Source organism: Antechinus flavipes, chromosome 1 (genome assembly GCF_016432865.1).
Source record: "Antechinus flavipes isolate AdamAnt ecotype Samford, QLD, Australia chromosome 1, AdamAnt_v2, whole genome shotgun sequence".
In the NCBI taxonomy this organism is placed as follows: Eukaryota; Metazoa; Chordata; class Mammalia; order Dasyuromorphia; family Dasyuridae; genus Antechinus; species Antechinus flavipes.
Window position 1 is genome coordinate 96,182,728 of NC_067398.1, and position 12,723 is coordinate 96,195,450.

Below are 12,723 nucleotides of genomic sequence, written 5' to 3' on the forward strand. Positions count from 1 at the left end.
TCTTCTCACCATCACTCTGACTGCCTTACCATTTTTACTTCCCAGTGCGGTCCCATACAACATCTCTGTAATTTTCCAGATCAAAGAATATCTCTCTGGCTACGATTCCCCTATATGTGTTTTTCCTCCATTAAAATATAAGCTCCTAAGGAGTAAGGGATATCTTTCCTGTTTTATTTCTATAACTAGTATATATCATAAATGCTTTTCATTCATTTATTCATTCATTCAAAAATTTTCTCCCAAAAAATTCTCTCCAAATTTTTTAGGTGAATAAAATTTGTTTTTGAAAACATTTTTAATTTTGTCATATTGAAATTATCAATTTTATTTTTTATTATTGTCTCTCTCTACTTTTTTGGTTAAAAATTCTCCCTCATTCAATCATGAAAAGTATCTAATCCAGTTGTCATCTGATTTTATTTATTATGGTATGATCTTTAATAGTGAGTTCAAGTACTCATTTATGCCTTATTGTGGTTTAGGGTACAAGATGGCATTCTAAATCAAATTTTTGCCAAATTGCTTTACAATTGTCCTTGAAAGGAGTTTTTAATTTAAATAATTTATTATTTCAGATTTATTAATGAGTGGATTATCAGACTTCCAGGGGTAAAGCCACGATGGCAGAGAGAAGCCAGGAAGCTGCTTGAGCTCTCCCAGTTTCCCTGAAAAACCACATGAAACCAAGCCTCTGAACAGTCTGATGGAATAAATCCCTCTCCAGCTCAAGATAAAATGAAAAAACTTCAAGAAAGCTCAGTCTCACTGGAGTGAAAAGGGTGTTCAGGCCAGTTCAAATATATTCTGGGAAAACCACTTAGAGGGTCTTAATCACAGCAAATCTGCAACTAAGATCCCCAATCCTAGCTCAGTGGGGCAGTTTTCAGTCCCAGCTCAGAAGGCAAACTCTAAGAAACCTAGTTTTTTCTTGAAAAAAAGCAGGTAAAGCTACAGCTTGCAAACATGAGGGGCCCCTTTGCTTCAAAGCCAGGACTCAGAGCTACACAATTCACTTGGGACGGCTCTCTCTTTACCCCAGGAGCAGTGCTCAACAATAAAAGTAAAAAAAGAAGAAATAACCAAAAAAAAAAAAAAAAAAAAAAGGAAAGAAAATGAGCAAGAAATAGAAAAGAACCTTAACCAAGGAAAGCTACTAAGGTGACAGGGCAGACTAAAACATAAATTCAGATGAGGACAAAATGTACACAGAAGAGATCTCAAAGAGTGATAAGAATTAGTCTCAAGCCCACTCCCTGGAAGTACTCATAAAAGACTTTAAAGGATAAATAAGAGAGGAAGAAAAAAATAAGAATGGAAATAAGTATGAATGAGCGAGGCAACAGCTTGGAAAAAGAAGGGGGAAAAATTGTCTGAAGAAAAAGTAGAATTAATCAAATGGAAAAAGAAATACAAAAGCTAACTAAAGAAAACCACACATTAAAAACTAGAATGGAGTAGATGGAAGCTAATGAGTCTATGATACAGCAAAAATCAGTCAAACTAAAAAGAATGAAAAATAGAAGAAAATGTGAAATATATCATTTGAAAAACATCACTGAAAGGCCATGACCAAAAAACAAGCCTGGATAACATTTTTCAAGAGATCATTAAAGAAAACTGCCCCAATATTCTACAGACAGAGGGGAAAATACCCATTGAAAGAATCTATTGATCACCTTCTGAAAGCAATTCCATAAGGAAAACCCCAAGGAACATTGTTGCAAAATTTCAGAACTATAATCTCAAGGAAAAAAATATTGCAAGCTGGCAGATAACAACAATTAAAATATCAAGGAACAAGAGTCAGGATTATCCAGGATCTGGCAGCTTCTATAATAAAGGATCAGAGGGCCTGAAGGAAGGTAAAGGACCTGCAATTACAACCAAGAATTAACTACCTAGTGAGACTCAGCATCATCTTTCAGGGGAGGTGAGGGTGTTTCAATGAAGTAAGAGATTTTTTTAATCATTTCTTTTCAAAAAAACAAAACTAAACAGAAAATTTAATCTATAATTACAGAACTCAAGAGAAGCATAGAAAAGTAAATGGAGGGGAAAAAAATATATATATATACATATATATATTTAAAGGTTAAACTGTTTACATCCCTGCATGAGAAAACAATATAACTCTTGTGAACTATATCTGTCACTGAGGCAGACAGTGGGGGGCACCACATGGGATTGAGGATATGAGTGTGAATGGGATCTGATGTGATAACACAAAAGAAAAAGATATTAAGGGATAGAAAAGGTCTGAACTGGAAAAAGAGGAAAGAAGAGATATAATGGGACAAATAAAATCACATTTTGAGACAGGTTTTATTAGGCCTATTACAATTGAAAGGAAAAAGGGAGGAGAAAGAGCATTGTCTGAAGATTGATATCATCAGTTTTGTTTCTAAGAGGGAATAACTTGATCATTGAGTTGAGCATAGAAATTTATCTAACCTTATAAAGAAGTAGGAGGAGAAAGAGGAAAGAAAAGGGAGGGACAGAATAGAAGGGAGGGCAGAATTACTAGGAAAAATGGTAAGAGAAAGGGTGATAGAAGATAAGGTAGAGGGTGGAGTAGGTAAAAAACAAAACAGAAATAAAGACAAGGTAAAAAGAAAGAACAATTGTATATGTAGGGGAGGGAAATACAGACTTGGTAATCATAACAAATGTGAATGGGATGAACCCTCCCATAAAATGGAAGCAAATTAGCAGAGTGGATTAAAAAACAGAATCCTACAATATGTTGTTTACAAGAAACACATTTGACACAGAGAGACACATACAGAGTAAAGGTAAAAGGCTGCAACTGAATTTATTATATTTTAGCTGAAGTAAAAAAAAAAAAGAGTAGGAGTAGCAATTCTGACCTCAGATAAAACAAAAGAAAAAATAGATCTTTTTAAAAGAGATGAGGGAAAATACATCTTGATAAAGGGTACCATAAACAATGAAGTAGGAAAGATACTAAATGTGTATGCAACAACTGGTAGAACAGCCAGATTCCTACAAAAGATTTTAAGTCTACAAAAAGAACGAGACAGCAAGACTATATTAGGGGGGACCTCAAACTTCCCCTCTCAGAATCAGACTAATCTAACTCCAAAATAAACAAGAAAGAAACTAGGGAGATTAACAGAATACTAGAAAACCTATATATGAAAGACTTCTGGAAAAAAATTGAATATAGACAGAAAAGAATATACCTTTTTCTCAGCAGTACATGGCATCTTCACTAAAATGGACTACATATTAAACATAAAACCCTCACAATCAAATACAGAAAGGCAGAAATCATAAATGATTCCTAGAACTTTCTCTAATAACTCTAAATAACTACATGAATAAAACAGAGAAAGAGGAAATCAATGAATTGGGCATGCAACTAAAAAGCTGAAAAAAGAACAAATTAAAAATCCAAAATTCAAGACCCAATTAGAAATTCTGATACTCAAAGGAGAAATTAAGAAAATTGAAATTAAGAAAACTATTGAATTAACAAAACTAAGAGTCAGTTTTATAAAAAAATCAACAAAATAAATAAACTTTTAGTTAATTTGATCATAAAAAGGAAAGAAAAAAAAATCACCAGCATCAAAAACAAAAAAGGTGAACTTACCACCAATGAAAAAGAAATTAAAGGAACAATTAGGAGCTATTTTGTTCAACTATATAGCAGCAAATTTGACAATCTAACTGAAATGAATGAATATTTACAAAAATATAAATTGCCCATATTAACAGGAAAGAAAATAAATTACTTAAATAGTGCCATTTTAGAAAAAGAAATTGAAGCCAATAATTAACTCCTCAAGAAAAAATCTCTAAGGCCAGATGGATTCACAAGTGAATTCTACCAAACATTTAAAGAAAAATTAATTGCAATATTATGTAAACTATGGAAAAACTGATAAAGAAGGAGTACTGCCAAATTCCTTCTATGACACAAATAAGATACTGATACCTAAACCAGAAAGAGCCAAAACAGAGAAAGAAAGTTACAGACTCTATAATGAATACTGATGCAAAAATTTTTAATAAAATTATCAAAGAGATTATAGCAACTTATCAGCAAGATGATGCAAAGTGGGACTTACAAACAGGAATGTTCATTATCAGGAAAACTATTACCATAATTAATCCTATTAATAACAAAACTATCATAAGTCATATGATAATCTCAATAGAGGCAGAAAAAGCTTTTGACAAAATACAGCACCCATACCTATGAAAAACACTAGAGAACATAAAAGGAGTTTCCTTATAGTATTCCTTAAAATAATAAGCGGAATCTATCCAAAACCAACAGGAAGCATTATTTGTAATGAAGAGAAACTACACATATTCCCAATAAGATCAGGAGTGAAACAAGGATGCCCATTAACACCACTATTATTTAACATTGTACTGGAAATGTTGGCTTTAGTAATAAGAAAAGAAAAAGAAATTAAAACACTTAGAATAGACAAAGAGGAAATAAAACTATTACTCTTTGCAGATGAAATGATATAGTTACAGAATTCTAGAAAATCATCCAAAAATCTACTGTAAATAATAACAACAGTTTTAACAAAATTGCAGGATGTAAAATAAACCATAGAAATTATCAGAATTTCTATATATTACTGACAATGCCCATCAGCGAGAAATAGGAAGAGAAATTCCATTTAAAATTATTATAGAGAAAATAAAATACTTGGGAGTCAACTTGCCAAGACAAACCCAAGTACTATATGAATACAATTATGAAATACTTTTCACACAAATGAAGTCAGATATCAACAATTTGAAAAATATCAATTGCTCATGGGTAGGCTGAGCAAATATAATAAAAATGACAATTCTGCCTAAAATGATCTATTTTTTCAGTGCAATACCAAACTGCCAAAAATTATTTTATAGAACTAGAAAAAAATAATAGCAAAATTCATCTGGAAGAACAAAAAGTCAAGAATATTAAGGGAATTAATGAAAAAAAATACTAAAGGATGGTGGCTTAGCATTGCCAAACCTAAAACTAAATTATAAAGCAGCAGTCATCAAAACTACTAAGCACAAAGAATGTTTGTGATAGCCCTCTTTGTAGTGGCCAGAAATTAGAAACTGAGTAGATGCCCATCAATTGAAGAATAGCTGAATACATTACAGTATATGAATATTATGGAATATTATTGTTCGGTAAGAAATGATCAACAGGATGATTTCAGAAAGGCCTGGAGAGACTTACGTGAACTGATGCTGAGTGAAATGAACAGGACCAGGAGATCATTATATACTCAACAACAATACTATATGAGGATCAATTCTGATGGACGTGGCCCTCTTAAACAATGAAATGAACCAAATGAGTTCCAATGGAGCAGTAATGACCTGAACCAGCTACACCCAGCGAAAGAACTCTGGGAGATGACTAAGAACCATTACAGAGAATTCCCAATCCCTATATTTTTGTCCACCTGCATTTTTGATTTCCTTCACAGGCAAATTGTACACTATTTCAGAGTCCGATTCTTTTTGTACAGCAAAATAATAGTTTGGACATGTATACTTATTTTGTATTTAATTTATAATTTAACATATTTAATATGTATTGGTCATCCTGCCATCTAGGGGAGGGGGTGGGGAGAAGGAGGGGAAAAATTGGAACAAAAGGTTTGGAAATTGTCAGTGCTGAAAAATTACCCATGCATATATCTTGTAAATAAAAAGCTATTAATTAAAAAAAAAAACTATTAGGCACTGGCTAAGAAACAGAGTGGTGGATCTGTGGAATAGATTAGATAAACATGACACAATAATCAAGGCCTATAGTAACCTAGTATTTGATAAACCCCCAAACTCCAACTTCTGGAATAAGAACTCACTATTTGACAAAAAATGCTGGAAATATAATCAAAGTTATCCATTTTGCCTTTCATAATATTTTCTAGTTCTTCTTTCATCATAAATTCTCCCCTTCTCAAAAGATCTGATAGGTAAATTATCCCTTGCTTTCCTATTTTGTTTATGGTATCATCCTTTATGGCTCAATCATGTACCAATTCTGACATTATTTTGGTATGGGATGTGAGATGTAGGTCTATTCTGAGTTTCTGGGATATTATTTTCCAGTTTTCCTAGCAATTTTTTGTGACCAAAGAAAAACTAGAGAACATTATGAAATGCAAAATGGACAACTCTGATTACATTAAATTAAAACCAGCAGAAACAAGATTAAAAGAGAAGAATAAAACTGGGGAAAAAAAATCTTTAAACCCAGTGTTTCTGATAAAGGTCTCATTTCTCAAATATATAAAGAACCATGTCAAATTTATAAGAATATAAGTCATTCCATAATTGATAAATGCTCAAAGGATATGAAGACAATTTTCAGATGATGAAAATAAAGCCATTTATAGCTACATAAACAAATGCTCTAAATCACTATTGATTAGAGAAATGCAAATTAAAACAATTCTGAGGTACCACCTCATACCTCTCAGATTGGCTAAGATGACAGCAAAAGACAATGATGTCGGAGGAGATCTGGACAAACTGTGACTAATGCAGTGTTCGTGAAGTTGTGAAATGATCCATTGGATCTGGAGAGCAATCTAGAACTATGCTCAAAAGACTATAAAACTGTGGATACCCTTTGACCCAACAATGCCATTACTAAATCTGTATCCCAATGAAATCATAAAGGAGAGAAAAGGGCCCATATGTGCAAAAATGTTTGCAGGCAGCTCGTTTTGTAGTAGCAACGAATTGGAAAATGAATAGATGACCATCAATTGTGGAATGGCTGAACAAGTTGTGGTACATGAAGGCAATGGAATATATTATTATTCCATAAAAATGATGAACAAGCTGACTTATTTTATACAGTATTATTATTTTTATAATGGCCTAACTACTCCAGCATGAGCAATTTATTTATCATTACTTAATTATTATAGTGCTCTAATTATTTGTCATTGTGTAATCTTTAAATTATTTCTTTAAGTGTTGAATGTATTATGGATTAAATATTAGTATTATATTAATATTAAATTATATTAAACAATATGCATTAAATATTATTGAATAATAATAAATATTAATATTAAACAATAATTTCATGTATGTTTTAAATCCTGTTCATTTCTTTATTGATTCTCATCTATGTTTTGTGTATATTTATTTGACATATGTTGTTTTATTTATAGAATGTAAGCTATGCAAGTTATTTCATTTTTGCTTGATGTCCCCAATACCTGTCAGAATAACTAGAAGATGCTTAAAAAATGATTACTGATTGATTTTACAGCCATTCTAAGTAAATCATCAAAGCTATCAACATATATGGATCATTTTTTCTCTACTTTGCCAGTTTCAGACACTTTGATCTATTTGGCTTGTCATAACTGTCATCATTTGCATTTTTTAGAATAATTTCAAAAAACAATAAGGGAAAAGGTCAGATGTGTTATATTCCTACATTTACTGATAACTAATAAGGATTTTATAATAAGCACCTACTATATGCCATGTATAGTGCTAAGTACTAGAGACACACAGAAAAGCAAAAAACAGTCCCTGCTTTCAAGGAGCTCATATGTAGTTTAATATATGATTTCTTAAAACTAATTCTGAAGTTTTATTGCTTTTAATTAATCCATATTTATATGTATAGCTGGCTTTGTATATATTTGTTTGTGTTTTGTGTACAGTGTAAGATCCTGGAAGAAACTTGAAGATTGCCTTTTGCCTTTTTTTTATATCCCCAAGATTTGGCAGTGTCTGATATGTAGAAGGCACTTAATAAATATTTATTTCTTGATTCACTGATATATAGAAGCTCATTGGTTTTATTTTCTTACCAATTTTTCTACTTCTTCTTTTTGGATCATTTAATACATTCATCTGTAAAGTTATAAATATTGGGTTTGTGTTTTCTTCCATTTTCTTCTTTTGTACTGACTTATCACAATCTTCTTTAAAGATAGTAATTGGTTCCTACAATTAGCTTTCTCTTTTAAATCAGGAGTTATTAAACTTTTTGTGACATGAAACACTTTGGAAAGACACCTACCCAGAATCATGTTTTTAAAAGCATAAAATTTTATAAATGTTTATAAATATGATAGGCTTATAAGGAAAAACAATTATATTGAAATACAGTCATCAAGATATTTTAAAAGTTTTTTAACTTTAACAAAAATCATTATTTTAAATCAAAAACTGTGACTTTCAAATGACATCCTAATATACTACTCCAAAGAAATATTATCTAGGAAAGAAAAAACAATGAATGTTAGTATTTTGCATCAATACGAGATAATGTTTATCATCTTTCTTTCTCTCGTTCAAACTAATGATCATATTTTGAATTCCTAATTATCTACAAAGTAGTTCACCCACGTTATCAGATAAATTTATATCTGTGTGAACAATATCACAAAACACATTTGAAATATAAATGAGGAGCAGCTAGGTGATGTAGTGGATAGAGCACTAACCCTGAAGTCAGGAGGACCTGACTTCAAATCTGGCCTCATACACTTAACACTTCCTGGCTGTGTAACCCTGGGCAAGTCACTTAACTTCAATTGCCTCAGCCAAAAAAAAAGAAAAAAAGAAAAAAGAAAAAAGAAAAGGAAAGGAAAAGGAAAAGGAACAGGAAAAAAAATTAAAATATAAAATAAAATATAAATGATTTTTGAATTGTTACATACCATTTGAGATCATCTAAACCATTAATTCCTATTATTACCAAACATAATAAAAAAGACAGCTACAAAGATCTATGATATTTATATAAAGTTATGTGGAAATTGTTACCTATAAAAATAACAAAATTACAAAATGATTTGTCACAGTTTTTGCTTGTTTCAATGAATTTATTTCAATGTTTTGTTTCTAATGAAATGCATCAGCCTGGTCTAACAATACCTGCAGGAACAATTAAAAACTCACATTTAAATTAACAATTTAATTAGGAATTTAGAAATTAATAAATTAGGAATTTAGATCAAAAAATTAATTAACAATATTTATGATATTAGGGATCTCTACTATTTGATTTTTCTATTCTCCAAAGTGTTGAAGGATATATGTTGAATATCAAGCATCTAAAGCAAAGCAAAATGGAAATAAATTGGATTTCATTTTTGTGTGTGGAAAAAAAAAACAATTTTAAAACAATTCCCAGTAAGAGAGATTACTTATAAACTTTCATTATTAAACTTGCATGGTGTCATAGGTGCAGCATTAAACTAAGAGTCAGGAGATTCTAGATCAAATTCCCAGTTATTCCACCTGTTATGATAGTGACATGAACAAACAATTTTATCTTTTCTAATTTCAATCTCCTCATGTTTAGAATTAGAAAGCTGCAATAAATGGTCTAAACTCTCTTACAGCTCTAATAATCTGTTATCTATGACCTAAATGTTTTTGTACCCTGAAAAGAATGACATTTTATTCAAACTCTACAGATTGCATTAATAGGATAAGGAAAAATGAAGAGAATACATTTCCTTCATATATAATTATAATCCCTAAAGAAAAAAATATGGAATTAAATTTTGCATTTTATAACATTCTTCCTTTGAAGTATTATAAATAAGTTTTCATTTTATTTTGTTTACAATGATGAAAATTCATTTTTAAATTTGAAGGGGAAATTATAATTCAAGTAGCTTATATTCAGTTTAGAGGCAACTTTTGAATTCAGTGATATAAATATTAACTGAAAAAAGAGAAGATTAAACCTTTACTTTTGGGGGTACAGTCAAATAAAATATATTTGGTCTCAACTTTTTCTTTTGTTATCTTTGCCAATTTATGTGGGATAAGGTGAAAACAAAATTGTTTGTGTGGGATAAGGTGAAAACAGGGTAATTATGATTTATTTTTCTCTTTGTATTAGTTATTTGGAGCATTCTTTCATATAATTGATAGTTTATAACTCTTTTTGAGAACTATTTGTTTCCTTTGACAAATTACATATGAGAGAATGAATTATAGTTACACAAATTTATAGATGTTTAATATGACATTTTCATATGGTTCTATCTTTGTTTGACTATAGTTCAACAGATGTGCTTTATTCTTCCTAATTTGTCTCAGAAAAAGATAGAGGATTATGAGAAAATAGGCACACGTGCCCTGCAGTAGAGCTGAGAATCAGTACAACAATTTTGGAAAGCAATGATGGATATGATGACCATTGTGAAACTTTGATCGATCTACATGAACTAATACGCAGTGAAGTCAACAGTTATAAAGCAATAAACATGACTACAACAAACAAGAAGAATCAGCAACAAAAAAAAGAAATAAAAACTGAATGTTGCAAAATGTCAAAAAAACAAGCATGAATTGAAAGAAGAGATAACTTCACCCTTTGGAAAGTGTAGTAAACTGCATATATTTTCAGACTTATTTAACCTATGGTCACTTGTGATCACTTTTCCTTTTTTTCTTTAAAAATATTTTGTTATAATAAATTTCTCTCTGGGAGAAGGAAAAAAATATGAAGGGGGAAACATGGGAATATTAAAAAATCATCCATTACAACTTATTTATTAAATTGAGAAAAAAATTAGTTGTGCTCTATTTCTTGGAAAAGAACTAATATGCAGTGTAAGTTTAAGGATATACTTCACTTCTGAAAATCAGTTGGCTGGTATATTTTTGATCACATATTAATATTAATATTTCTAGTGATAGCTATTCTATGGAAGAAAGGAGAAATCTTCATTAAACCAGAAAAAAAATCTTAACACAAAGTCAAATAAATCAAATTTTGAAAAATATTTGAGAACCCCAAACCCCAAGGATATTTTTGTATTCTTCATTAAGAATATTATCAAAACAGAAACAAATTGTTAATCTGCTTTATACTGATGGAAACTACAGCCAACTGATGAATAACATGTCACCAAAAATTATATTAAATTAATTAAGCATTCATGTAATAATTTTGTGAAATACTTTAAGGAATATAAGTAAGCTAACTTTCATTTTCTAAACTAGTTTCTATTTTATGCAAATATACTTATTTTAAACTCTCATCAAAATCAATATGAATAAAATTTTTAAAAACTGGTTCTCACCTGTTCCATATTATTTAGAAAGATGGTACGAGTTACTAAGTGTGAAGTTTTTTCAAATTCATTAATTTTTTCTGTCAATTGCATTATATCCTGGTCCTTTTGAACTAGTTGATCCTTAAGACAAATAATGTTTTTCCGGAGCAAAGACTCAGTTGCTTTTTTTGCTTCAAAATTAATTAGTAATTCATGGTAAAGCTGTTTAAAAATAAATAAACATTTAATCATATTAAGTTAATAATAAATTTAAATATTAATTGTCTATGAGGTAACATATTAGGCAATATATTTAGAATATAATCCTTGAACTCAAAAATTTACATTTTCTTTAGGAAGATAAGATATAAACTCATACAAGTTTTGCAATAATACAAGATATTTCAAAATTCAATACCCTCCTCACCTCTGGATTCCTTTAAATCCCAACCAAAATCTTATCTTCTATAGAAAACTTTTCTCAACCCTTCTAAATTCTAGTATCTTCCCTGTTGTTTGTAATCTTATTATCCTTTAAATAATTTGTTCATATTTGTTTGCTTGTTGTCACCTCTATTAAAATTTGAGCCACTTGTGGGCAAAGACTGTATTATCAGAACTTAACACAGTGCCTGGTACATAGTAGGTACTTACTAAATGTTCAATTTTCTGAGATTAAAGAAGATCTTGAATAATACATATAAAAAATCTGAACTTTATCATACATGAAAGAGATACATTCAAGTCTATGTTAGGACTAAATATTTTTCTTATTGAGAAAAAAATTATGTCATCAATAACATGAAAAGACATGAACTGCAAACCATAGCAACCTTCACAAAAGAACAGCAAAATATAAATAATAATATATAGAGAGAGAGAGAGAAATGACTCAAATTTATAAAAATACAAGTCATTCCCTACTTCAAAAATGGTCAAAGGATATGAATAGACAATTTTCAGATGAAGAAATTAAAGCCATCTATAGTCATATTTAAAAATGCTCCATCACTATTGATTAAAGAAACGCAAATTAAAATAACTGAAGTACAATTTCACATCTCTCAGATTGGTTAAAATGACAGGAAAAGATAATCATAAATGTTGGAGGGAATATGGAAAAACTGGGACATTAATGCATTGCTGGTGGAATTGTGAACTGATTCAACAATTCTGGAGAGCAATTTGGAACTATGGCCAGAGGGCTACAAAACTATGCATACCCTTTGATCCAGCAGCCTCACTACAAAGTCTGTATCCCAAAGAAATCTTAAAGGAGGGAAAGGGACCCACATGTGCAAAGATATTTGTAGCAGCTCTTTTTGTGGTGGCAAAGAATCAGATGCCCATTAGTTGAGGAATGGCTGAATAAGTTATAGCTTATAAAGGTAATGGAATATTACTGCTCTATAAGAAATGATGAGCAGGCTAATTTCAGAAAAGCCTGGAAAGACTTACTTGAACTGATGCTGATTCAAATTAGCAGAACCAAGAGAACATTATAAACAGTAAACCCAAGATTATATGATGATCAATTTATGGCAGACTTGGCTCTTCTCAGCAATGCAATAATTCAAGGCAATTCCAATAGACATGGGATAGAAAATGCCATCTGCATCTAGAGAAAACTATGGATATTGAATATGGTTCAAAGTCATCCACATCCATG

The 12,723-nt window shown here is 30.5% G+C and overlaps 1 protein-coding gene across 1 annotated transcript in view; it reads right to left on the minus strand.

Annotated features, from left to right (window-relative positions):
* CNTLN (centlein) overlaps positions 1-12,723 on the minus strand; it is a 446,067-nt gene that overhangs the window by 235,741 nt on the left and 197,603 nt on the right. The window contains exon 9 of the mRNA XM_051970804.1: positions 11,082-11,276. Coding sequence (XP_051826764.1) covers positions 11,082-11,276 — 195 coding nt within the window. The remainder of the gene's footprint in view (positions 1-11,081; positions 11,277-12,723) is intronic.